Raw genomic sequence first — 25,303 nt, 5'->3', positions numbered from 1 at the left:
ATTATCAGAAAGGTAGAGAGCTGCAGTGCATACTTTTATTGCTTCTTCGACCACCCCTTGACCTTCAAAGTACCTCTTCATTTTCCATAGGAAGTTCTCCACCTATCGAGCGTCCCTCACCCCCTTGAACTCTTTTGACTTTGGGAGATCAATCTTTGTCGTCTCCCTTATAATAGTTGGTCGAGATTTTGCCTCCTCGAACCAAACTCGAACTTCCTTAAATAGCTTCAAGGAATTCTCAAGTTTCTCTTCAATTTGGAACATGCTTTCTTTGAAAGCATTTAGTTCTCCTAACACGTGAGTCTCGAGGGTCTCCTTGTCATGTTCTATCCTTTGGAAGCGCTCATCTATAGAGGATAGAATATTCTCCAACATAGAAACTCTCTATTCTAAGAAGTTAGAGCCCTTACCTCTAGGCTCACTTGAAGAGCGCACCTTCTTGCTTCCCCATTGAGAAGGAATAGTATCCCTTCCTCTTTGAGACTCAACATGCTCCATGGTTACACTAGAAGCCATACCCACAAACCACTTGTACTCCCTCTTGAACATTGCTCTGATGCCAAATTATCATGGCCTTGGATACACTTCAACGCTATCGTGTCGGCACTCGAACTTACTCAATCTCTTGAATTAAGACCAAGTCAGCCTAACTCTCAATACTTAGCAAGAAAGCTAAGAACACAAGAAAACACAAGAGAAAATAAGTTTTGGTGGAAAAAATACTGGTTACAAATGACTCACACATAACATCACACTCTAACTCTTATTCCTATTTATAGCCATCCACTTCCTCAATGGATGGTTAGGATTAAATCTAATCAACGTTCTAGATTAATCATCTAGAATCTTCATTACAAATATCCATCATACTACAACTTTCTAAATACTTCTAGATTATTCCATACTACTCTTCATAGTTCTATATACATCTACACTCTTCTAGAATACTCTATGACCTTCTAGAGTCTTCTAGAACCTTCTAGGGTATTGCAGAACCTTCTGGGATATTCTAGAACTTTCCGGAACTATTTAAAACATTCTCAAATACTTCAAAAAATTATACAAATATTGTTAAATTTAACTTTCTAAAATTTACCGTGACACTAGATCTCAAAGGATTAGGAGGTGAAAAAGGAGGCAAACAAGTCCTTGCTGTCACAATCAAGATATTGTAAAAATATATTAGTTATATCCATTGTACTTTCAATATCCTATATGCGTAGTGGAACTTCATGGATATTAGGCATTGTAAATAATTATGATAAAGTCAAATTTGATTAAAAATAATTATTATATAATTAAAATAATAAAAATATCGATTAATTAATAAAAAATAATAAAATTATAATTTTTATGTTAAAGGAATCAACTTCGATTTAAAAATAAAAAAAAATAAAAAATAGATTATTATTGTAGTAAATAGTTAAAGGTCTTAGTTTATTGTATAAATATTTTTAGCTCCCCTCTAATATTTTATCTAGCTCCGTTCCTGGTTAAGACAAAAACAAAAAAGACAAAGGGTATTGGCTCTAGTACATATACCTATGAACTATAAACAAAATACTATATATAGTCTATGGTAATATAAGGAAAAAAAATCAACATAATTATTACAAAAATATAGTATTAAATCTTGTAAATATTGACAAATTTTACTAAAATTAATTTTTAATTGTTATCAAATCTCCTTATTAATATATAATACTTTTATAAATGTCATTGAGAAAAGGAACACAAAGACTGTTATGCTACAAGCCTAAAACGCACTAGTGCACCACTTCAATATGTTTGGCGCTAGCGATAATAATGATAATGATTAACCATTGTGATATTAAAAATGGACAATTATTTTAAAATATTAATTTATGACTTTTAAATAGATATTTTAAAATAGAAAGAATAGCAAAATGCTATTTGTTCATTAAGAAAAAAGATATTAGAAAGAAGGAGGAAAAAGAAACACAAATTTGCATGTTATATATAATCAATGATGAGAGAGAAGAGTTAAAATTTTGGATCATTCTCGCGCAACTGCCTGGACTATAACTAATTAACTAGTCTCTTCTCTTACACTACTATAGTCTATAGTGCTGTTGTGGGAGTTGAGAGACGATGAAAATGAAAAGTATTAGAGTTTTGCATGTACTTGTTGTCCCTATCGTACTCTTCTTGGTTTGTTCCCAGAATTCTATGGCACACAGGAGATCAATGCTGTCCATTTCTAAAAAACCTGACCCAAATGATGCTATTGCCACCGCTCGTTGGCTGGTCTCTCAGAATTTCTGGGCTGTATTAAAGTACTCTCTCTCTCTCTCTCTCTCTCTCATTGCACACTTTCGCTAATTTCAAATTTTCATTGATGTTATTATCCTTTTTAGGGATGTCAACTGGATGGGGTGGGGGCGGAGGATGCCTTCCCTCCCCATTCCCAAACCTTAGATTTGCTGAAAGGCAAGTCAAGAAATTAAGAAGTTCCATGACTACATAAAAATTCATCAAAATTTTCATGATGAACCAATTCTCGTCACTAGCTAATTATTTTTATTTAATTTATCTGGTTGTAAAGATCAAATCATGTATATTAACTCCACTTTTCCCCTTTTTTTGGCAGCACAATCTCAATTGATTTGGGTGGAGCACCCTGGGGGTAAGCATATCGTATATTTATACTTTGATACCTAGAATACATATAACGGTTTCAAGTAGATTCATAGTGCACTGAAAAATGTTCAAAGTCGCATGGCTATATATATATAATCAAAATAATATGTAAATGCATGGTAGTAACCGTATCAGGCCAACAACTACATAGAACTTTCATCAAGATCATGTTAATCTCCTCCTCCTCGTTTGCTGACTCCTATAAATTTTAGTGCAACCATCCTTTTGAGTTAATTAATCTGCCAAATGTAAACTCTTATATAAATATTTTACATTCAATGTCTTGGTTTCCATAGTTTTAATCTTGATTAAAAGTAAAAGAGGTTTCCTCACAGAAATCAAGTAATATATTGTCTAACTGCAGGAATGTGGTATCATTTAGTGATGGGATACCTGACCAAGGCACTGGCATCCCATACTTTTACTTGACAAATTTGGATCCAACAGTAAAAAATGCATTGAAAGACCAAAGAGCTTCCTTTACAGTCAGTGAATATCCTCTTGGGACCTGTGGCAAGATAGACCCAGAGAATCCTACCTGCTCAAAAATTACTCTAACAGGAAAGGTATGTGAAAAAATTAGAAAAAGAAATAGTTGAATCTGATTGTTCATTTTGGGTGATGACAAGTTTGTCCTCGTTTTATTAAGTTGTCTTCTGTGCTAGTTAACTTTTAGTCTCTGAACATTTTAAATGTGCAAATACTTATGAATTTATGATGTATCATCACCCTTTCAGAAAAACTCTTTCACGGCCCCATAAGCCACAAAATATTGTGAATTCTTTTATTCTTGTTACCCTTTTGTCTTGAGTTGATCCTGTATCCCCTGCATATGGAGGACTGCCTCAAACGAGAGCGCTAAAGAATGTGATCATACTGAACAAAATGCTTTCCTTTTCACTTCCATACTGTTCTGCTAACTTCGTCTCACATGAATTATTGTTTGATACAGATCTTACCATACATTTCCTGCATATAGCAATGAATTTTATTATGCCCGAAAGGACCTTCATGATATTCACATAATAAAAAGTTGTGATAAAGTTCCTATTTTGTTGAATGAGAAGTTAACTATTCATCTTTAGTTCCAACTATTTTATGTCGGCTTTGCAGAACAGATATTCTTTCACAAAGGCAGAAAACATGATGAAATTGCTATCGGTTTGTATGAGAACTTGACAAGTCTTCTTTTATGTTTTAGCTGATATTGGTTGATGAAAAGTCCAAAGAAGCTGAATTTGGCAGAAATGCATTGTTTTCCAAGCATTCAGAGATGAAAGGTAATTGGACTAAATAAGATAAGAGCATTTATTCTTTTCTTATGCTAGCCACTAGTTGCTAAGTTACACGTTCCATCTTACTCTTCTCCCTAATGCATTCTGAAATTTGATTCATTCTTTTTGTTGAAATGTGAACAGGCTGGCCTACGGATCATAACTTTCAAGTCTACAAATTGGAGATTGAAAATATATTCTTAATTGATTGGTTTGGTGGTCCAAAACATTTAACAGTAGATGAGTACCTAAAGTGGAAAGGACATTGAGATAGCATAGCTGTTACTTAGACCTCTCAATTAAATAAGCAAACATCTATCTATCTATCTATTCTTATCATATAAAAGTTGATATAAACCTATTATAGAATAAGCTTGTTAATGAAAAGAAACATAACTTCTTAGAATTGATTATATTTTATGATAAAGTATATAAGAAAGTTTTCTAATATATAAAAATATTAGAAAACATACATGAGTTAATATTTAAAAAGAGACTAACTTCACAAGACTTTCGTTGTTGTATATTTTTCTTTGTTTTTTAATTTTAAATAATTATATTGAATTATATACAAATTATAAATATTTTTTATAAAGGAGTCTTTTAAGTTTAATATTAATCTACATATTATCTAATTAATTTATAAACAATATAATACTTTTAAATTTATAGTATATAGTATAATCAATTTAGCTCTCCACGCATCGGATGGATGTGAGTCTAGTATGTATTATTTTGATAGTTTAATCAGATTTTGTCTTACAAAGGTTCTAAATCAATTACAATCATGCCATCGTGGAGAATTTATCACTGCATGATGAATGTGTGCTCATCTATCTAATGCTGTTATGTTTATTAGCCCCTAAGAAAGCCAGTTTATAAGGCCTTTTTACCTAATTCGAGACTGATTAAATAAAACTTCAAAATCTTATGTTCATATTTATGTCTCATTCTTCACTCTTTTTTTCCACCTCCCTTCATAGTGCTGTATTAGGTAATAGTTTGTAGTAAGGATTTTTTAAGGCTTTTATCGGTTTATACACCAAAAGAAAAAAGAAATCTAAATAAATTGGAGATACAGCACAAAGAAAATTACCGGGAAGTAAGGATATATCTGCTAATTTTGTCTCCAATAAGCATTGCCATTGAGTAATATTGACAACAATTTCAAATATTAGCTGCCGTTGATTGAACCTGAGCAAGCCCTCTGATATACCTTTCTCAAAAGCATTGAACCTTAGCTCCAATCGGATCCTCTTTGGAGATGGAGAAGAAATGTGATCATTTTATTGATTGAAATCAGATATTCAATGAGCAGAGATTAACAACGAATGTGCTTCTTCTCTAGCATCCACCATTGGAAAGACCTTTGGAAATGCAGAAGAGGAATTCATGCCATTACATTGGCAGAAATAATATATCTAACAAGCAGAAGATTAACAATCAAAATATTTCATCTCTAAACTGTCCACTTATCTCTCTTTGTATCCAACTATGCCCTGAAGGTTTTTTCATTCCCTTTTCACTCATGAACTTCCTAACTTCTTCTGCATGTTCCCATTTGTCCTTCGATGCATAAGTGTTTGCTAGAAGCACATAATTTCCTGAATCCTCAGGGTCAATCATGGTGAGATGTCTAGCAGCTGTCTCACCCAATTCCACATTGCCATAAACCCTGCAAGCTGCTAATAAAGAACCCCAGGTGATTGCATCGGCGCTTGCATTCTGCTTTATGAGACAGTATGCCCTTTCAAGTTGCCCAGCCCTCCCAAGCAGATCTACCATGCAAGCATAATGCTCGGGTAAGGGCTGAATACCAAATACCTCAGTCATAGTCCGAAAATATCTACAACCTTCGTCGATGAGAGCTGAAGAACTACATGCATTGAGGAGACCCACGAATGTAACCTGGTTTGGCTGCAATCCTTCCTTCTGCATCTTTAGGAAAAGATCTATAGCATCTTGTGATTTCCCATGCTCAGCAAAGGCTGCAATCATTGCACTATAACTATACACATCTCTGTATTTCATTCTACTGAATTCCATCCAAGCTAAGTTTATGTTTCCACATTTGGAATGCATGTGGATCAATGAATTGGATATAATACATATCCTATCTGAAATGAAAGAACAATTGGTCGAAACCCAATTAAACAAGAGCGCGAAGGTTAGTATCAAGAGGTTCAAGCTAAAGAGATTGAGTTGACACTAAAGTGCAGAAAACAAAGTAATAATAGAAGGATATACCATAAATACTCTCCTCAACATGTTCTGTCAATGTACTTGACATTTGAATATCCCTAAGTTGTGCACATGCTGATAAAGCACCCACCATTGCCACCTCAGTGATTTTAATTTTTGATTGCCTCATTTCCTTATACATGTCAATAGCTTCCTTTGCATACCCATTTTGGGCATAACAAGCCAGCATTGCTGCACATGCTGACGGATCACGTGGCGTTGATATCCTATCAAACACTCTTTTTGCTTCACTTACTTTACCAAACTTCCCATAACCAGCTATCATTGCTACCCACGTGACCACACTCTTGTTCTCCTCGTCCATGGCATCATACAATTTCTTGGCTGATTTCATGTCGCCACTATTTGCATACCCTGCAACCATAGTAGTCCAAGTAAAAGAATTCTTCTCCCCCATGTTATCAAACAACCACCTCGCATGAATCATCATCCCCGCCTTGGCATACCCACAAATCATTGCCGTCCATGCAACTAGGTCTCTATCACACATCCCGTCAAACACTACCCTTGCATCGAAAACACTACCAAACTTCGCATACATGTCAAGTAAAGCGGTTTGCACAAACTTGTTCCCCAAGAAACCTGACTGCGCCACCCTTGCATGAACTTGTGTCCCTTCGAACGTGGCGGGGATACGTCCGCATGCATTGAGGACTGTGGAATAGGTGAACTCAGATGGCAAGACCCCATTTTGGTGCATCCTAGCATAGGTGGAAATTCCATGGCGAAATTGGGTACCAGATATAAACGCGCGAATAAGGGATGTCCAAACGAAGCTGTTTGGGCAGTTTGGCATTTCGTCAAACAGTTTGTGGGCATAGCAGAGATTAGATATTTCGGCATTAAGATAGAAAATCCTCAGAAACAAACGACCCAAGAAGTGATTGTATTGATGCGGTTGGTGAGAGAGGAGTTTAAGAGCGAAGGCCTGGGTCTGTTTAAGATGAAGAATGGTTGTAGAACTGTTGAGGAATTGCGTTAACAAAGGTGAAGCTTTTGAGGGTTGGGAATGTAATGAAGCGGTTCCTGTGTAAAACTTCATGCATAAATAAATAATAATAATCATTAAGTTAACCATATGGCAACAGATCTTATATTATATAGGAAAGCTTTCCCGTGTATTAGTGTATATATTTCAATAATTTTTAATAATTAATTTTAATTATAAAAAATATATATCCTATCCTATCCTATAACCATCCTTGAAAAGAGGGTGTCTCCTATAGTGGAAATCCAAATTGAAAAAGAGATTCATTCCCATCATTTACGTTGTCCCTCCATTCTCAATTTCTTCTTCTTCATCATCATATTTACTTCCTCCTCCTCCTCTTCAGTTCGTTTCTCCGTTCTCTCAATAAAAAATATGCTTTTTATTATTTCCTTGTTATGCCCGTGCGTTGCACTAGTAATATATAATTAAGATCAACTTTTCAAATTTACCAAAATACGGTTGTTTTCTTATCTTGTACATCTTAGCCACTCTAAATATCCCGCGTGGCCGCGTCCACATCACGTGACCTTTGAAGTTCAATGCACTCTTTCTCTGCTATCTTCACTCTTCAGTCCCCTCCATTCCGGTGAACAACAACTGAAATGCAAATGCAAATGCAAATGCTACTTCCACAACCAACTCCCTCTCATTTTCACACTCCCCTTCCTCTTTCTTCTTCTGCTTCCTCTTTTTTCTTCTTTCATCTCCCAAAACGAACCCGCAAACCCAAATTCCTCATTCGGTGCTCCAAACTCGAACCCGCAACCGACGCCCAAACCCTCCCAACCTCCGCCATCCAGCGAATTGCCGATAAGCTCCGATCCCTCGGCTTCGTCGACCAAGCTCCGGCGTCTTCCGGGGCCTCTCCTCCGTCGTCATCTTCCGCCGCCGTTACAGCTGGAGAGATTTTCGTTCCACTTCCAACCCGCCTCCCGATTCAACGAGTTGGCCACACCATCGACCCGAGCTGGAGCACGCCGGAGAATCCTGTTCCTGTCCCCGGCATTGCCCTCCTGAGGCAGAACGAGCTCGCCAAGAAGAAGGAAAACGCGGAGGAGAAGAGGAGGAGAGCGAGGGAGGAGGCGCGGGAGAGGGCGCCGACGCTGGCGGAGCTGAGCCTTTCGGACGCGGAGATAAGGCGGCTGACGACAGCGGGGCTGGGGATGAAGCAGAAGCTGAAGATAGGGAAGGCGGGGATTACCGAAGGGATCGTGCAGGGGATACATGAGAGGTGGAGGCGGTCGGAGGTGGTGAGGATCGTTTGTGAGGATATTTGCAAGTTGAACATGAAGAGGACTCATGATTTGCTGGAGGTAAAAGGAAAAGTTTATAATTGTGATGCATTGTTGGAGTAAAAGAGTTTTCCTTTGAAATTTACTGTTTTGGATATGGTAGTGGAAAATTTTTAGGTTTGGATAAGAATAGGATAGTGGATGTTAAGAAATTGAGTTGGTACTGGTTCAAATTTGCTAATGCATTGTGATTACTGAATTTGGAAAAATGGTGCTGATGCAGCCACAACTGCCGTGGCAAACCACAGTTGGGGAAACCATCGCAATAATTGTTGTGGCGATATGCTGTGGTTGCAAGCTGAAACTTAAACTGCGGATGGTAATATGAGAATTGGAATTGAGAGAATCGCAAATGTGATTGATTGCTGTTAGGTTTGGTTATAGGTTTTCCGATCTGAGTCATTTGTAAGTACTCCTGCATTAGGTTGTTGATACTTTAATGTTAAAGTGGTCCAATTCCTTCCTTAAACCTTAATTCTATTACAAAATATCTTTGGCAGATATATTAACAATATGTTTTGAAAAAAAGAAAAAAGAAAGAAAATTGCTCAGCTAAAATGCAAGGAACTCCTCAATTGCAAAAAGTTTCATGTTCAGAACTCAGCTATTCGTTGTGTTTAACTTACAAATCTGAGGTGCTAATCCTATAATATGAGAAAGAAAAGAAAGGAAAAGAAAGGGATTTTATGTGCGTATGTTGTGGGGTATGGTTTTATTGCAATGGTTCAATATGGATAAAGGACTCAAGCTATCAAGCTCTGAAGCATGGAATATAGCTAGGAGTTAGATGCATTTAGCCTTAAGAAATTATCCAATCTTGTTTTTGTGCCTCTTATACAATTAAGAACTTTAAATTGTTTGGGTATAATGTGGTGTATAATTGGGCATATCAGCATTATTTTATCTGCATAACCGATCCTCCACCTAGTAGAGAATTAACTTTTTGTTGTTGTACGTTGGTGTCTCACATACAATAATCTGATTATATCCTTTTCACATTGTTAGAGAAAAACTGGAGGCCTTGTTGTTTGGAGATCTGGAAGTAAGATACTATTGTATCGAGGGGTTAATTATAAGTATCCTTATTTCCTATCAGATGAAGTTTTCGGACACAAGAACATTGATGATGCTTTGCAACTTTCAGAGCATAGTGACGATAAAGATTTTGACGAAAGACAGAGCCATGCATCTAAAATGAATTTAGTTACTAATGCTGACCAAAGGTCTGACATCAAAGCAGCAAAGCCAGCTTTGATAAAAGGTGTTGGTAATCTTAATAAAGTACGATTTGAGTTGCCAGGTGAGGTTGAGCTTGCGGCAGATGCTGACCAGTTATTAATTGGGCTGGGGCCACGTTTTACTGATTGGTGGGGATATGACCCTCTACCTGTTGATGCTGATCTGCTACCTGCTGTTATACCTGGATATAGAAAGCCTTTTCGCCTACTTCCATATGGTGTGAAGTCTAAGCTAACTGATGATGAAATGACCACGTTAAGGAGACTTGGCAAACCCTTACCATGCCATTTTGCCTTAGGTAAGTTTGGGCTGTTTGGCCTACTTTTTCTTATGTGACCAGTAATGTGTAATTGCCTTTCTATGTTCTTTTTGTTTTCAGGTAGAAACAGGAAACATCAAGGATTGGCTGCCGCAATTATTAAATTATGGGAAAGATGTGAGATTGTCAAGATTGCTATAAAGAGAGGTGTGCAAAATACTAACAGTGAAATTATGGCTGAAGAGATAAAGGTTTGTTATTGATTTTGCTAACAATTTTCAGAGTTCATGAAGTGTAGCACTTCCATTATAAATATCAAATTAGATGTTAAAATGGTGCTGCCAATCCGTCTTCATTGATGGCTGCTCTGGTTAGTTCCATATGTTGCATATTAATGGTATGAGTGACTGCAGTTATTTGAGAACATGGCTCAAGATGATATTTCACCGTGATTTTGGTAATTAAATTGACATATTTGCTGTCATTCTTCTGTTCTTGCTGTTTGCTGAAGTGATGGACTTGCTGTCCTTGGTAAATCAATTTTCTACTTTTCTTCTGTTTAAACATACCGCACAAAGTAGATCCTAGATATGTTTACATTGTGGCATTTTTCTTGAATGCTTCCATTTTTTCACAAAGAAGAATAAATTTAGAATAGAAGAGAATATGAAAAGGGAATATGTAAGACATAAAGGCTTAGCTATGTAACAATTCATGCCAATCCCTTGAAACCCCATTAAACAGCCCATTAAACAGCCCATGTGGTAAGTACCAAAAGAAAACCAAAAAGATAGCCCTATCCCAAATGAAATCAAAAGTTGATAAGAAAACATTAGGCTTCCCAGATCTCCTTCATACCATATAAACCATTTTCTTGGATGCTTCAAATCATCATGTGATGGAAGTTGCATTTGCATCATTAGAAGTTCATAATTTCATTGTTTTATTGCAAGTCTCCAAGACACAACTCAACAGTGGTAAGTAATTTCTTCTTTTAAAAGAAGCATAAATATGTTCTTTCCTTTTTTAAACTCTCTTAATTGTCCTGTGATTAATTTAAATTGATATGCTTAGAATAAATAAATTGGCATAGAATGTGGTTTGGGCATGTTTGGAAAAGGCCAAGAGAGCATCTAATGAAAGTGGCTAGGGTAGATAGAGATCCAAGAAAACTCTAAATGAGCTTGTTAATTACCTAAGGAAAGTGGGAGTCCACTAGCTATTAAGGGGGAAGAACCACTATCCTTAAATGCAACATCATGCATCCCATACTACTCAATGTAGGACTTTGGACACCTAATACCCAAGTCCCCAACAGAGCTTTATCATTAGAGACTTAATTATAAATGGGCTGAGTATATAAAATATTCATAACAAGGTGCAATGACATCATTTGGTCCATGTAGGACTTCACCTTGTAGGATAAGAGTTTTTTTGTTGTTATAATAAGGTTCTTGTTAGATTTAACCTCTGTCAAGCGGGAAGGCAAAGCAGACCTCAACTCATGTTTATGATGCTTCTTTCTCCTCTTTATTGGTCCAGGGAGAAGAGTGGAGAGAGAGAAAGGGCGGGGGAGGGGAAGAGAAAAAGGGGGGGGGGGGGTGTTGTTCCCAAAGATCAACTCTCAGTTTTAATTGCATTACTACTGATCTTGAACAATTGTTACGTTTGGTAGCTTGTCATTTCAGATAACTAAGACATAATCTAGTTTCAATAGCAAAACTTATATATGAAATGATTATCTCAATTTCAGTTTAATAACATCTACTTTTCTACAGCACCTGACTGGTGGGACTCTCCTGGCACGGGATAGAGAATTCATTGTCTTGTATAGAGGAAAGGACTTCTTGCCTTCTGCAGTATCTTCAGCAATTGATGAACGGAGAAACATTGAGTTATCCAAACTAAAGGCTGAAAGCAGTTCATCAGTTACAGTCACTCCAGGCCAGAAACATGGAGCTATAGAGTGTGTTTCAGAAGGAAGTGGTACTACCTCCCAGAAGGGTACAGCAATTGTTGAACAAGGAATGTTCACTGATGCTGAAGCAACTATCAAAAGGAATAGCATCAAGTTGTCAATGGTATGATTTCATCATCAAACTTCAATTTGCTGTCTTTTACATGAGTGTTTTAGTGACAGATGATATTCTTCTTACATATAGGCATTAGAAAGAAAAGCAAAGGCTGAAAAACTTCTAGCGGAGCTGGAAAATGCAGAGTGCCCACAAGAAAAAGAAATTGATAAAGAGGGTATTACTGAAGAAGAGAGATACATGTTGCGGAAAATTGGCTTGAAGATGAAGCCCTTCTTGTTATTAGGTGACTCTAGAGTATGATGGTTGAATTTTGAAGCATAGATTCACAAATTCTTTGAACTAAATAAATTAGACTTCTAGAGACAAAATCTATTACTGAATACTGATAACTCCTGTTTTTCATTATCAGGTAGACGAGGGGTTTTTGATGGAACGGTGGAAAATATGCATCTTCATTGGAAGTATAGAGAACTTGTAAAGATAATATGTAATAAGCAAAGTCCAGAAGCTATTCATCAGATAGCTCAGACCTTAGAGGCAGAAAGTGGTGGAATATTAATTGCAGTAGAGAGAGTGAACAAGGGATATGCAGTCATTGTATATCGTGGAAAGAATTATAGCAGACCTGCTAGTTTGAGGCCTAAAACGCTTTTGAATAAAAAAGCTGCCTTGAAGAGATTCTTAGAGGCACAACGTCGTGAGGTAATATTTTTATTTTAAGTTGGATTCCTATAGGAGTGTTAACTTTCTATATTGTGATAAGACACGTTTTAATTTTTATTGTGATTTATCTATTCTATATGATGATAACAATTTTAACAGGATGAGTATAAGCTTTCTATTTTTCTGGCTTAATTTTATCTTTTTTAAAAGAAGATTAATAAAAGGTTATTTTATGTTTTAATGTAAAATTTTAGAGGCTCAATCCATTAGGGAGAGACTTGATTATTTTATTTGTAAAATTTTTTAAAAAATACCTTACAATGTTGTATAATACAGCCTTTATTGTGAAGCAGAATTCTTGCCTGAAAAAAGATCATGAAGAGAGAGGAAAATTTGTGCCTTTTTTGCTACTCATCCTTTTCTTCAAGAAAAATCTCATGCCAAAGATAAAATATAACAAAACATAAATCATATAAAAATCACATCCAATATTCATTATAGGTAGACTCATACTAGTTGAACACTAGGTTGTAACATGGATACTCATACTAGTTATGCATTTATACCTTTGAAAAGGAATTGACTGCTAACATTAACATTCAATATATGTCGCTGCCTTATTCGTTCATCCTTATTTCCTCTTGCAGTCATTGAAGCTTCATGTTTTGAAGCTAGATAAGAATATAAAGGACTTGAAACTTAAGATGGTGAGTGGTTTTCTTTTTTTCAGTCAATAATGTATTGTAATTGTTGCTGAGATGCACACCCCCCAATTTCCAATTTCAATTAAGGAATTTTATGAAATGATTTGAATAGGATAAAGATAAGGAGGCTAACAGTAAGCATGAAGCTGAAGAGATGAGAGTTGACATGGTGAGTTTGTATTTTACTTTAACCATACAATATAGTTACCAACTTTATGATATTATCATTTTTTCTTACATTATGCAAAGGTGGATGCAAAATCTATCATAAATGTCTAGGATCAACAACTGAACTCAAATTTTCATTCTCTATATTCTGAAGTAGTCTCAACAGTAAGACTACAGTCAAAGTATGAGCAATTTGCATCAGTTTATTACATTTGTGAATGCCTTGATGTGTTATGTACTTATATAGTTATATTTGAACTCAAGGTACATGCTGAAGGTTTTTTTGTTTTTTATTTTTTTATTTTTTTTACTGTGTATGATTATAATCATGCCAATTCCCCTTTAGTTCAAAAGAACCACCACATAATAAAAAAATTTCTTTCCATCTCCTGTTGGCTTACACATTCAACATTATTTTGGGATCTGTTTATTTTTCTCAAGGTTCTTAATTCAACTGTTAAATTGCTATTGGTTGTAATCACATTAGATACTCATTACAAGTAAAGAGGTTAACTTGCACTACAAGGAGTAGCAGTGTAGTGTTTTCTGTGTTTTATGGCATGCAAAGGTGAGTCAAGTGTTACGAACTTGGTCTGTTTCTGTCCTCATGGAAATTACCCAACACATGATGTAAAAGAATTTCTTGTGTTGGTAATGAAGACGATAGGAGAGAACCTACATGAGTGTATTTTCTTTGTACATATTTAGGGAGAATTCTTATTCCAGTGATGTTCATGGTATACTTCTCTAAAGAACAGAACCTAACGTACTTTGTCATGATTTCAGGGATCTTTCTCAAATTCTGTAAACTTGAATTCTCTAAAAGAAGTTTCTATTGAAAATCAAGAATCAAGACAGAAGCAGATGATTGATGATGATGGAACTCGTCAAGGTGAAGAAGAATCTATGTCTGATTTGATTATTGAAAAGACACAGGCAAGCATTTTATGGTTGTCAAAATAAAATTCTTCAACTCTGCCCTTGATTATCATCTGGTTATATCACTGATTCCTTTCACATGTTTTTATTGGGTTTCTTTCTAAAATATTGATTTAGTTTATGTTTTGTGGATTTCAGTTGGATGGAGTGATTGTCTCTGCAGTTGATACCAGGCATGGTATCTCTAATAACAATCCACCAGAATCATATGTCACGTCATCAAAATGTGACCCTGAACCATCCGTTCCAGTGATAAATAGGAGTTCAAAAGGGTTGCCTATTAGACCGGTGTATCTTTCCAACAGAGAAAGACTTCTTCTAAGAAGGCAAGCCTTAAAGATGACAAAGCGACCTGTCCTTGCCATAGGTATTTCCCATCTTTACAAGTCCATGTATCCTGCCAAGGGCTTTGGTTTTATAAATTGTAACTTCAACCAGTGATAATTGCTTTACTCCTTTTTCCCCTTAGCTTTCTGCTATAGTGGCAAACCTATAGCTTGTTTTGTCAAAGATAATATAATCGGAAGAAGTTGTAAAAACTGTTATCCCTTTTCCTCACGTTTAGTTAACGGTGAATCTTCTCTCAATATCAACCTTTTTGAAAAATTTCATTCTAAATGATGTATTAAGAACCCAAGGGCCCTAGAAGTTATCTTTCCCGCCTTGCCTTATGTTTTTTCCGTTTAAGTTACTCGAATACTGAGCAAATTTGATGGAATATCATATCTTTATCTTTCTGCTGTACTTTGTCTTCAGGAAAGAGCAATATTGTTACTGGTGTTGCAAAAGCAATCAAGACTCATTTCCAGAAGCACCCTCTTGCCATAGTTAATATTAAAGGCAGGGCAAAAGGCACCTCAGTTCAGGAGGTGGTGTTCAAGCTAGAGGTACCCAAGATGAAGTTCCTTTGGACCTTCCCTTTTTCCCATATCTTCGTCTTTGCATTATTCCTGTGACCTGAGCCGTTGTACAGATCCTGAAATGCTTCTGGTTATTTTTTCAGCAAGCAACTGGTGCCGTATTAGTCTCTCGGGAGCCAAACAAGGTTATTCTTTATAGGGGTTGGGGGGCAGGAGAGAAACCTAGAACCAAAATAAATGATATAGAAGTTGAAGAGGGAGAAACTTCTAAGCCTACTGTCTCTCCTGAACTGTTGGAAGCCATCAAAGTTGAATGTGGATTGTTGTAAGTAAAATAGAATGCAACCCTTGATCAAGCTATTACCTGTCGCTATTATTCTTCACTTGGAATGTTTTTGTTGTCATACTTTTGTATTTATAGGAGAGTGATGAAATCATAAAGAAATTGGGAATAGTTGGTGCTGCAAATTGGAAATTATTTGAGGAACTCATAAGTTTACTTACGTAGCAAAACCAAGCAGGAACCAGAAGAAATAAGGGACAATAGGATCGATCCCCCAGTGCCTGTTGTCTGTGTTAACCCGGCAAACATTTTTCTTCCTGGGACTGAATTTAAATGTCTCATGTATATAAACATTACCAGGCAATGACTTTAGTCATTTCCTACTTTGCAAGCTCCATCAAGGACTTAACACTGAAAGTTCAGTCATTATAAGCTGTAAAAGACAGAAGAAAGGAAGAGAATATTGTGAGGATAGAATTATAATGGAATGTGTTATATGGAATTGGATGCACAGTAAAAGGAAAAAGACCAAGTTTGCTTTTGTCAGAATATATTAGAATATTTATATATTAGATTGTCAGAATAAATTAGGATATTTGTATATTTAGATTGATATTAGATTGTTTATTATTTTTATATCAAGAGTTCAGTTTTTTTTTCTCTGTCTAAAAATATTTGGAGACAATAAAAATCAGCTTAAAACAGTTCAAAGTTATCTTATTTTATATTTATTAATTATGATTGTAATAATTAGATAATATTAGATGTAATAAGAGTATAATTATAGATATATAAAATTATTTCAAATAGGATTCTTCCAAATCTAATCTATATAAAATTATTTCAAATAGGATTCTTCCAAATCTAAGGAAGATGTTGACAAAGATTTTGTTGAGAAATTAAAGGAATGGAATAGTAAAAATCACAAAATTATCATCTGGTTTCATAATACTTTACTCCTCACATCCACCCCCAGTTTGTGCGTTTTGAAATTCCTAAAGAAGTATGTTGCCAAAAAGTTACACTATTTCTAACCTCTCACATATGTACCAACTACTAAAGGAACTCCATCACTACATGACTTTTTTGCTAGAGGAAAATTATTTGGGATCAATTGATATCTTGCGCATCTATTCTTAACAATGCGACTAACGCCAAGACATAAGAGGATTATCGCAATCGTGCACATCATATTCAGTTTCTCATGGTACTTACTAATGATTAGAGAAAAACCCAAATCAGCCCCTGACAATTACCTCGAAAGACAACGAGGTCCCTGACAAAAAAAAAAACCCCAACCCGGCCCTTGACAAAAAAAAAAAAAAAACTCAACCCGGCCCCTGACAATTACCTCGAAAGGACAACGAGGCCTCTGTGCCAAAAAAAAATCAATGTTATTTTTTTTAGCACAGGAGCTAATCAGTCCCAAAAAAAATTATCAGGGGCCGGATTGAGTGTTTTTTTTTTCTTAGGGGCCTTGTTGTCCTTTTGAGATAATTGTCAGGGGCCGGATGGGGTATTCACTCTGATGATTATGAGCCAGTTCGAACTTCTTTACTCCATCAGTCCCTTGCCAAGTCTTGTAAATACTCTTCTTTGTCTTGTGTCTAAAGAAATACGGTTGGGGTTGACTAAATCTAAGTTTGAGACTATTTTTGTGGTTATCGGAAAAAGGAAAAATTTGTTATACTTGCAAGCAAAAAGGTCACATTGCTTCCAACTATTTCAACCTATTCTATTACTATTGCAAGCTCTCATGATTCTTGATTACTAATTGGAACAAATATCATTCTCATTCTAAGTCCCTCAGGCTTGAGCCTATAACTATCATTGCTGCCAATGACTCCTCTACTTCTGATAGTCTATCTCTTGTCTCTCCAATTGACATTGAGTCCTTCTTTAAGCAATTTCTCTCCTTTTTTGATAATGCTTCTACAACTCTGTCCACCCCATCAGATAACTTTAAATGATATTTGATTTTGGTTACTTTAATCACATGTCTCTTTTGCATCATATTTTTTTATTCTTGTCTACCAATACCATAGTCCTTTCTGTTTACATTGTTGGTGGTCCCTTATGCATGTGAAACATAAGGATACATTTTATGGTATGCACTCACCTTTTCGGATACTTATTTCATTCCCAAATTAAATTTTAATCTTATCTCTGCTTTTAGTTATCGTGTGTATGACTCGCAGATGGGACATATCATTGGGACTAGATGTAAAGTCAGAAGACAATTTGAGCTCCAAAATCTTCATTTTTCTTCTACCTCTAATTATTATGTTGTTTCTTTTCTTTCTACACTTTACTTGTGGCATCATTGTTCTGCTAATAGTTCTTTAAAATAATTGTATTTTTTGTCAAACTACAAACAACTGGCTTTATCTTTCAATAATAGTTCATTTTTTGTTAATTCTTCTTTTGATCTTATACACTCTAATGTTTAGCATTCTGCTTTCACAGCTTCTATGGATAGGAGCTCACTATTTGTAGTGTTTATTGATGATTATTCTCATTTTGCTACTGTGATTAAAATACAATTTTTTTGAAGTCATTAAAGTTTCTCAGTGTGATAATGCTATGGATTACTCTAGCTCTAAGCTTCTAACTTTTCTTATTAAACAGATACTTTGTCTGAATTCTCTTGTCTCGATACGTCTCAATAAAATGAAAGAATGAAAGAATCGAAGAGTGTTATTTCTAAAGACAGATGGACTGACAATCATAAAAAAAAGTTTAGCTGAATTCTAAAGCAAAATATATTATGATCTGGGCTTTTATTAAACTTGATTAAAGATGCTTCATGAAGGGGATAAAGAAGTCAAAGAAATGAAGATCAACATATTGGTAGATAGATATGAAGACTTAAAAAAATGAAAGGAGAAAGCATTAGTGAGATGATGTCAACTAAGAAATCTTACAATAGCTTCAAAAACACTCAGAAGATTTTGAGAAGTCTCCAAAGATATGACTACCTATGACAATAGCCATAAAGCTAGCAAAAAATTTAAAGACTCTTTGGACCAATTTAAACACTCAGAAATCCTTTTTTTCTTCCAATACATTAGCGGATGGAACAGTTTTGGTGTTGGATTCCTGAATGCATGGGAAGACATTTATTGAATTTTTTTTATTCAATTAGCTTAATTAGTGCAACTTTAATTTACCTATGTATTGTGTTCTGGTCTCAATATATATGAAGCTAATTTATAGAGTTATAAAGTTATGAAAAATATATGGAAGACAATTTGAGGAAAAATAGACATGTTAGGATGTGGTATTTGCCTAATAATTACCTAATAAAGATATAAAAGGTTCTGATGTGTATGTCATATAATTTTAATGAGACCATTTTGTTCTAAAACTATTGTTACGCATTGTCTATGACTATACTTGTTGTATTTATTCTCGATTAAATAGTCTACTTGAGATAAGACTGTATCTGAAAATATTTGTGTGGCTGATCTTTTGTAAATAACATGTGATTATATTGAGAAACTCTTTTGTCGTTGAACCTTGTTTTCTGTATTTTATGGGTGAATTATCGATTTTGATTAGATTATTTTTTTATTATTTTATTTTATTTTTATCTGATTGAACTTATCCTACTAAAAGAGTTTACTACCTTGGCCTTAATTTTTACTGCGATGAATTGAGAGGCATGTATATTTTTGTTTAATTTCTTGTTCTGTTTAACTTAGATCCCTTGTTATCTATATGCCTTATTTTATATGTATAGTGGTTTGTGCCGCCTATTATCACTTGAAACTGCTATTTATTTTGTTTTGATCTCAAAGTTGTGGTGAGATATAAGTTATATAACTGATATCTGATTTCAAAATAGATTTTAAAACCTGAAATTTGTTGAATGGTTTCCACATTCCTCATTTCCATATTTAGAAGTTTCAATATGGCAAAATTTGTCATATTTTTTTGTGAAGCATGACGAAATGTGAATAAAACTTCAAAATTTTTTAAATAAAAAAAAAATTGTTGTAACTCAAGTCATATAGGGATTCAGTCATCTATCAATATTCTATATTATATTTCTTGCTACATCTTAATTAATCCGACTTATATGTAGCTCTTTTCATAAGCCGATATGGATTCCCTAATCTACAACTCTAACTTTTGTGGGTAAAAGAAGTTTTGACTACATTTAACAGAAAATCAGGTTACTAATTTTCTGGAATTTGATTGAGTTAATTCCTAATCTACATTTACAAAGTATGTTTCCTTTTGGGAATAGGGTTTTTAGTTAGAAACTTAATTTTTTTTCTTCCCTTTCTATGATATATGTGTGCATCCGGTGTCTAGTTTCAACTATTTGACAACTTTAACATAAAGAATTAGGTAGACTGGTTATGTTGTTGTAATTGTAAGTGTTTCAGTTATTGAAGTTGAAGAATTTCATACATGTGACGATAGCATATTAATTTTGTATATATTGCACACACGCTATGAAAACTCTCTTGTTATTAAACTGAATATTGCATTATTAAACTGAATATTGCGTAGGAATTTAAACTCATAGAACATGTCCTTGAGCGACTATGGGAACGTAAGAAAGACACGACTTCTATGATGTTAATGTAATAAGATTATGTTCACACACTAATTCTTCATATATTGGATTTTTTTTTGGTGACTCTTTATATATTGGGTTTGTTTGGTTATGATGTCACTCTCAGGGTTATCTAAAAAAAAAAATTCAAAAGACATATGAAGAATCAAAAGAGGTGGTTCCAGAAAAAAGATATTATTGTCTCCTCCCATAGTTCTAATCAGACTGATTCTGCTGGACAAAATGCTTTCATGCTGTCATATAATCTTAATAAAATATCAAAAGAGAATGAATTTTCTTATAATGGAATGTCTCATAAAAAGAAGAATGCGTGGTATTTAACTATGTAGGCAAAATGCTACTTAAAATCTTGAGAATAGTGCAATACTTTAGTTAACAAAATTTGTTTCGGGCTGTATAGAATAGTTAGACTTGTTTGTTGAATTTGTCATGACTTTATAACTGTTCAATTTGTTATTAGGGTATTATGCCATATTGAAGGCCCTTAATTTACTATTTTACATATTACAGGACATGTTGAACATTATCGCAAACTGCTGAGTAATATATTTCTAATTAGCACATTAAGTGAATTGGATTCTTGTTCTCTGTGTTATCATTGCTATTATTATTACTATCTTTATTATTATGCTAATCTAATTTTAGGTGTCTATTATTATTTACAATATTGTACTTTTTATTAGTGTGGTGATTTACTTATTTAAACAGTTTGCTTCTCAAAATTTACTTATTTCTATGATTATTATCCTATTATTATTGAGGCTTGATTGGGTACGGTGAGCTATTAAAAATGTATTTTTTTTAATTATCTTTTTTTAAAAAATTTTTCAAAAAATCATAATAATTTTATATTTAGATATCTTATGTAAAAATATTTTTTTAAATGTCAATTATATTTTAATACAATAAGATAAAAACATTTTTCTGTGTATTTACTATGTGCAAAACATTTTTTTAATAAAAAAATCTTTTAAAAAAAGATGTACATCATTTTAATGTAAAAATTCTACCACACAAAATATCCCTTATCATAATTTTAATAACAAAGATATCACAATTATTTTTGTCAAAATAAAATATTTATTTATAATCTTAGCTCTTGTCATATTTTTTGTCATATTTTTATACTTCAAATTCTTATTATTATTATCTTATTATTAGCATATATATTATTACTAACCCATACTGATTATTGATGCCCTGTGCCGGTGTCCATTATTATTCTGATGCCATTATTATTATTATTATTATTATTATTATTATTATTATTAAAACACTAACACCAATGATAAACACTAACACATTGCTATTTTGAAAAGTGAAAACATATAAGCGGCGCCTAAATCCCCTTTCTCCCACGTGGTACACTCCAACTCCCATTGATCCTAGCTCCCAGTTGTGACTCCCATAGCCTTCCAACCGTTGAATCCCTTACTTGAGGAAGGTCTGATCTCTCGTAGCTCTCGCCGTCGAAGGGCCATTTCCTTGCGTCACCATCTCGGTCCTTTAGGAGCTGCTTGTCACCTCACCATCTCTGATCTCATAAAATCCGGATCTGTCATCGTTGTTGTCGGTTTGGAGCTACTGCTGGTCCGTCTTTTCTTTTCCGATAAACATTCGTCCCTATGATGCATTGTTTACTATATTATATAATTTGTATAATCGTATTGTATACACTCTGTTACTTCTATCTTTACTTTCATGTTGTGTGGTATGTAAATTATGTATAATATTTATATGTGTGAAATGTGATCCGAAAGTTCTTTATTTGACCTCTAGATTCTCTATTTTTAGACGATCTTCTTAGTTCAAATCAAAGTTACCTTTACGTTCTAATAAAAAGTAATTGTTTCTAACTATTTCTATGTATTATTCTAGTTAACTTGTTACATTGTATAATTGTATGTTTTTGGTTAATTTGTATAAAAATAACTTACCTACATTGTTAGAGAGAATGTGATGTTTTTTTGTTTACATGTTGGTATCAGGAATTTAAGATGGTTAGAAAAGGTCTTTACACAAAAAAAAAAAAATCAAATTTAGGACCAGCGTATTAGCAACCTCAAATGGGAGCGCCTGCAGCTTTGTCTTCCCACCACAATGACTTTCAAATTTTTCGGGTCAGTGGTGATGGTGTTCTCACAACTTCATGCCCGTTCTGTCCACCCTGCAGTAAACCAAAGCCTGATCCACAGACGAGCACAAATAGTACCCAGAACTTGGAGGTAGGCCACAAAAACTTGGACACTAATACAAAAGAGGTAGGTTCTCTTGATCAACACGTTGACGACCTCTTTGTTATTTCTGGAGCTCAAAGTCGCAAAGGACGTAAGACTACAAAATTTTGAAATGTTAAGATATTGGTAACATATACATTGAAATTTCTTGTTCAACATGATTAAGACTCTATGTTATATACTAAATTTCTTGCATGTTGTCCACAACGGATGCATATACAAGATTATTTTATTCTTTATAGATTCCGATGGGCGATGGCATAATCAAGCAGGCAAAATTAAGTGTAAGGGAAGCTATGGAACGGCCTAATGGTAGAAGGATCATACTCAAGTTCAACAGCAAACTACAACCAATTGGAGACAAAGCTGGACTGTTGAGTGGCATTCTTGGTCTGGTAGGAGTTGACTATGAAAAATTTTCTATCTGTGAGAAAAGTTGGCACAAGATTACCACTAAAGACAAGGTTTATAATAAATGTGTAAAGGTAAAATTTTATAGCGTTGTTGAATTAAATCTGTTTCGTTTGAGAATTATTAACGAATTGAATTTATCTTTGCAGCAAATTTTTTACTTTGACGAGGATAGTGAAGGAACTATCAAAAAAAATATTTTGAAAAGTATGGGGAAGTCCTGGAAGGATACAACACTGAGGTTGTATGATGCTTATTATGACTCAACATTAATGGCTGAACAAAATATTGAGAACCGCCCACCAGTAATTGATAGAGAGCATTGGAGATGGTTCCTTGGATATCGCAGTAAACCTAAGAATGTAGTATCTCATTTGTAACAAAAAAAATTCTATTTATCTTGCATTGAGTCTTTTTAAATCAGTTTCTAATTGTCTTTTATCTCTGATGGACCAATAGAAAAAGTGCAGGAAAATGCGATGAATTGATTGAAACAAAAATATACCCACATTGGCGGTTCGAAAAGTTTGGCAGGGCTATGGAAAGAAGAGGAAGAAGAGGTAAGTTACATTTGAATTCACTCTTTGAACTATCTCTACATCTACATTTTCCTTAAATGTGTGAAATACGGTAATACCATAAACTATGTTGTTATAGTCAGAATAACAAAGGAGGATAGTCGATAGAGTAGAGTTATGGACAAAAGTGCACAAAAAAAATGGCTCCTATATCAATGATAAAGTAAGAGCAATTGGTGTAGGTACTACTTTTTGAAATACTGTGTTGTATCCCATTAGTTTCAAATATAAATTTAGGTTGAAAGTGTATTATTGTATTGGTATGCTCTAGCTCGTCTGTTCATATGGTTGCTGATTTATGTTTCTTGAAAGTAATAAATTATTTTAGCACACATAAGAAGAAAGAGATTTCTAAATTTATAGATGATAGATAAATCTACTTTATTCGAAAATATACATGCAGTTTTGCAGTCACTTATTATAATTGTTCTCTTTTTATCTTTTTCTCCAAGTAAAAAAGTTTGCCTTGATAATATATATACATATATATATATATATATATATATATATATATTAAAACTATAATATTTCTTGATTATATACTATTGTATTGAGTTTTAGGATTGTTGTGACGCGTTATTCTCCTTTGCTTTACAGCTAGAGGTAAGGTTTATGGTAATAGGGTGTTACACTTATTATAGTATTGAGAGATAAAAATTATGATCTCAGATAGGTTAATTGTTGAATTTATTTTGTTTTACCCTTTTATTTTTTGAAATAGGTACCTTTATTAGTATGAGAATATAAGTTGTTGACTTAATAATATACTTATAGAGTTTTATTGCTTGAATGTTATTTTACTGAGCTGAAATTCATGCAGTTAATCATCCTGTGTTGGCATGTTCTTGACATGAGATAGACCAATCAACAATTATTAATTCTATTTGCTGATTTATGTCTGTAGGAAATGATTGACGAGATTGAGCAACATGATGAGTCTTCTAGAGTGTTGTCTCAAAATGATTCGCTTGCTCAAGCTTTCAAAAAAGAGAAACCGGGTAGAGTACGTAGCGTGGATTTTGGACCAATTCTTATTCAACTCTTCGGTCCGAATTCGCATCCGCCGAGCAACGGAGTCCAAGTAGAGGAGACTCAAAGGAAGCTGCTTGAACTATAGGCAGAGTTGGAAGCCGAGAAATTGAAAAGGAATGCGATGGAGGATGAAACAACAACAGAGAAGAAAAAGAGGCAGGCAATAGAGAGTGCTCTGAGATATCTATTTCAACGGCAGGGTGAGGAACTGCCTCTAGACATCGCTGCGGAGATCAATTCTGTGGAAGGATAGAGTGAAAATTGGAATATTAGGATTGGAATTTTGGTTTGAAGCAAACATTTTTTTGAATTTGACTATGCAACTTTTTAGCAAGAGATTTACTTTATCGATATTTTTATAAATATATTATTTTGTTTCGCAGTTAATTTTTTTTGCCACAAGTTTATATTCAATAGACAGAAAATATTAAGATTTAAAATATTAAAAAAATCTAAAAAGTGCTAAAAAATATATCTATAATATTTTTAAAAAATCTACGATTTTTAAATGAAAATCCAATTTTTTTAACTTTGTATTGAATTTAGCGGTGACTTTTAAACCGCGGAAAACAGTCCTAAATTAGAAAAAATATACCTAAATTGCGGCATTTGTAACCTGCCGGTAAACGAGTCGAAAACCCTGACACTTGCATATTGCGGCAGTTTTAAAACTGCCAAAAATCATCCAAAATTTGAGAAAGGGCCCTAAATTGCGGCGGTTTATAACTGCCGGTAAACATACGTAAAATCCTAACACGTGCATCCTGCCGCGTTTTTGAATCGCTGCTAAATTCAATGCTGCAAAATACTGATTCAGCGGCGGTTA

General features: G+C 34.3%; 4 protein-coding genes across 5 annotated transcripts; 3 read left to right on the top strand and 1 right to left on the bottom strand.

Annotated features, from left to right (window-relative positions):
• Nucleotides 1–2,101: 2,101 nt before the first annotated feature.
• LOC130981656 (uncharacterized) lies at nucleotides 2,102–4,294 on the top strand. Its single transcript, XM_057905279.1, has 5 exons — nucleotides 2,102–2,297; nucleotides 2,612–2,647; nucleotides 3,026–3,227; nucleotides 3,863–3,941; nucleotides 4,080–4,294. The coding sequence occupies exons 1-5, from the start codon at nucleotides 2,113–2,115 to the stop codon at nucleotides 4,202–4,204; spliced, it is 627 nt and encodes a 208-aa protein (XP_057761262.1). The 5' UTR covers nucleotides 2,102–2,112; the 3' UTR covers nucleotides 4,205–4,294.
• Nucleotides 3,157–7,754, bottom strand: LOC130981655 (putative pentatricopeptide repeat-containing protein At5g37570). Of its 2 annotated transcripts, XM_057905278.1 has the most exons (4): nucleotides 6,183–7,754; nucleotides 5,032–6,052; nucleotides 3,459–3,630; nucleotides 3,157–3,169 (listed from the first exon to the last, which is right to left on the bottom strand). In XM_057905278.1, the coding sequence occupies exons 1-2, from the start codon at nucleotides 7,273–7,275 to the stop codon at nucleotides 5,379–5,381; spliced, it is 1,767 nt and encodes a 588-aa protein (XP_057761261.1). In that variant the 5' UTR covers nucleotides 7,276–7,754; the 3' UTR covers nucleotides 3,157–3,169; nucleotides 3,459–3,630; nucleotides 5,032–5,378. The 2 variants fall into 2 exon arrangements, with proteins under 2 accessions (XP_057761261.1, XP_057761260.1); XM_057905277.1 differs by lacking the exon at nucleotides 3,157–3,169 and having other exon boundaries at nucleotides 3,192–3,630.
• On the top strand, nucleotides 7,440–16,292 carry LOC130981654 (CRM-domain containing factor CFM2, chloroplastic). The gene is made up of 13 exons (XM_057905276.1): nucleotides 7,440–8,501; nucleotides 9,486–10,017; nucleotides 10,099–10,229; nucleotides 11,757–12,059; nucleotides 12,141–12,297; nucleotides 12,424–12,716; nucleotides 13,325–13,384; nucleotides 13,494–13,550; nucleotides 14,336–14,485; nucleotides 14,627–14,855; nucleotides 15,245–15,375; nucleotides 15,492–15,673; nucleotides 15,770–16,292. Exons 1-13 carry the CDS (start codon nucleotides 7,791–7,793, stop codon nucleotides 15,786–15,788), a joined length of 2,955 nt encoding a protein of 984 aa, XP_057761259.1. The 5' UTR covers nucleotides 7,440–7,790; the 3' UTR covers nucleotides 15,789–16,292.
• A 5,310-nt stretch (nucleotides 16,293–21,602) lies between these two features.
• On the top strand, nucleotides 21,603–24,730 carry LOC130981395 (uncharacterized). Its single transcript, XM_057904996.1, has 6 exons — nucleotides 21,603–21,809; nucleotides 22,208–22,444; nucleotides 22,699–22,941; nucleotides 23,017–23,229; nucleotides 24,350–24,448; nucleotides 24,563–24,730. Exons 2-6 carry the CDS (start codon nucleotides 22,286–22,288, stop codon nucleotides 24,728–24,730), a joined length of 882 nt encoding a protein of 293 aa, XP_057760979.1. The 5' UTR covers nucleotides 21,603–21,809; nucleotides 22,208–22,285.
• The last annotated feature ends 573 nt before the right edge of the window (nucleotides 24,731–25,303 follow it).

Source organism: Arachis stenosperma, chromosome 5 (genome assembly GCF_014773155.1).
Source record: "Arachis stenosperma cultivar V10309 chromosome 5, arast.V10309.gnm1.PFL2, whole genome shotgun sequence".
NCBI lineage: Eukaryota > Viridiplantae > Streptophyta > Magnoliopsida > Fabales > Fabaceae > Arachis > Arachis stenosperma.
The sequence above is the reverse complement of the archived record's forward strand: the minus strand, read 5'-3'. Positions and strand labels throughout refer to the sequence as shown.

Excerpts from the sequence above, each read along its gene's own strand:
- LOC130981656 (XM_057905279.1), top strand. The coding sequence starts at position 2,113 with ATGAAAATGAAAAGTATTAGAGTTTTGCATGTACTTGTTGTCCCTATC. Across the intron at positions 2,298-2,611 it reads AATTTCTGGGCTGTATTAAA|CACAATCTCAATTGATTTGG; the intron begins GTACTCTCTCTC and ends TTTTTTTGGCAG. Across the intron at positions 3,228-3,862 it reads AAATTACTCTAACAGGAAAG|CTGATATTGGTTGATGAAAA; the intron begins GTATGTGAAAAA and ends TTTATGTTTTAG.
- LOC130981655 (XM_057905278.1), bottom strand. The coding sequence starts at position 7,275 with ATGGTTAACTTAATGATTATTATTATTTATTTATGCATGAAGTTTTAC. Across the intron at positions 6,053-6,182 it reads TGTTGAGGAGAGTATTTATG|ATAGGATATGTATTATATCC; the intron begins GTATATCCTTCT and ends CTTTCATTTCAG.
- LOC130981654 (XM_057905276.1), top strand. The coding sequence starts at position 7,791 with ATGCAAATGCAAATGCAAATGCTACTTCCACAACCAACTCCCTCTCAT. Across the intron at positions 13,385-13,493 it reads AGGACTTGAAACTTAAGATG|GATAAAGATAAGGAGGCTAA; the intron begins GTGAGTGGTTTT and ends TGATTTGAATAG. Across the intron at positions 14,486-14,626 it reads TGATTATTGAAAAGACACAG|TTGGATGGAGTGATTGTCTC; the intron begins GCAAGCATTTTA and ends TGTGGATTTCAG.
- LOC130981395 (XM_057904996.1), top strand. The coding sequence starts at position 22,286 with ATGGGAGCGCCTGCAGCTTTGTCTTCCCACCACAATGACTTTCAAATT. Across the intron at positions 22,942-23,016 it reads TTTATAATAAATGTGTAAAG|CAAATTTTTTACTTTGACGA; the intron begins GTAAAATTTTAT and ends TTATCTTTGCAG. Across the intron at positions 23,230-24,349 it reads ATCGCAGTAAACCTAAGAAT|GAAATGATTGACGAGATTGA; the intron begins GTAGTATCTCAT and ends TTATGTCTGTAG.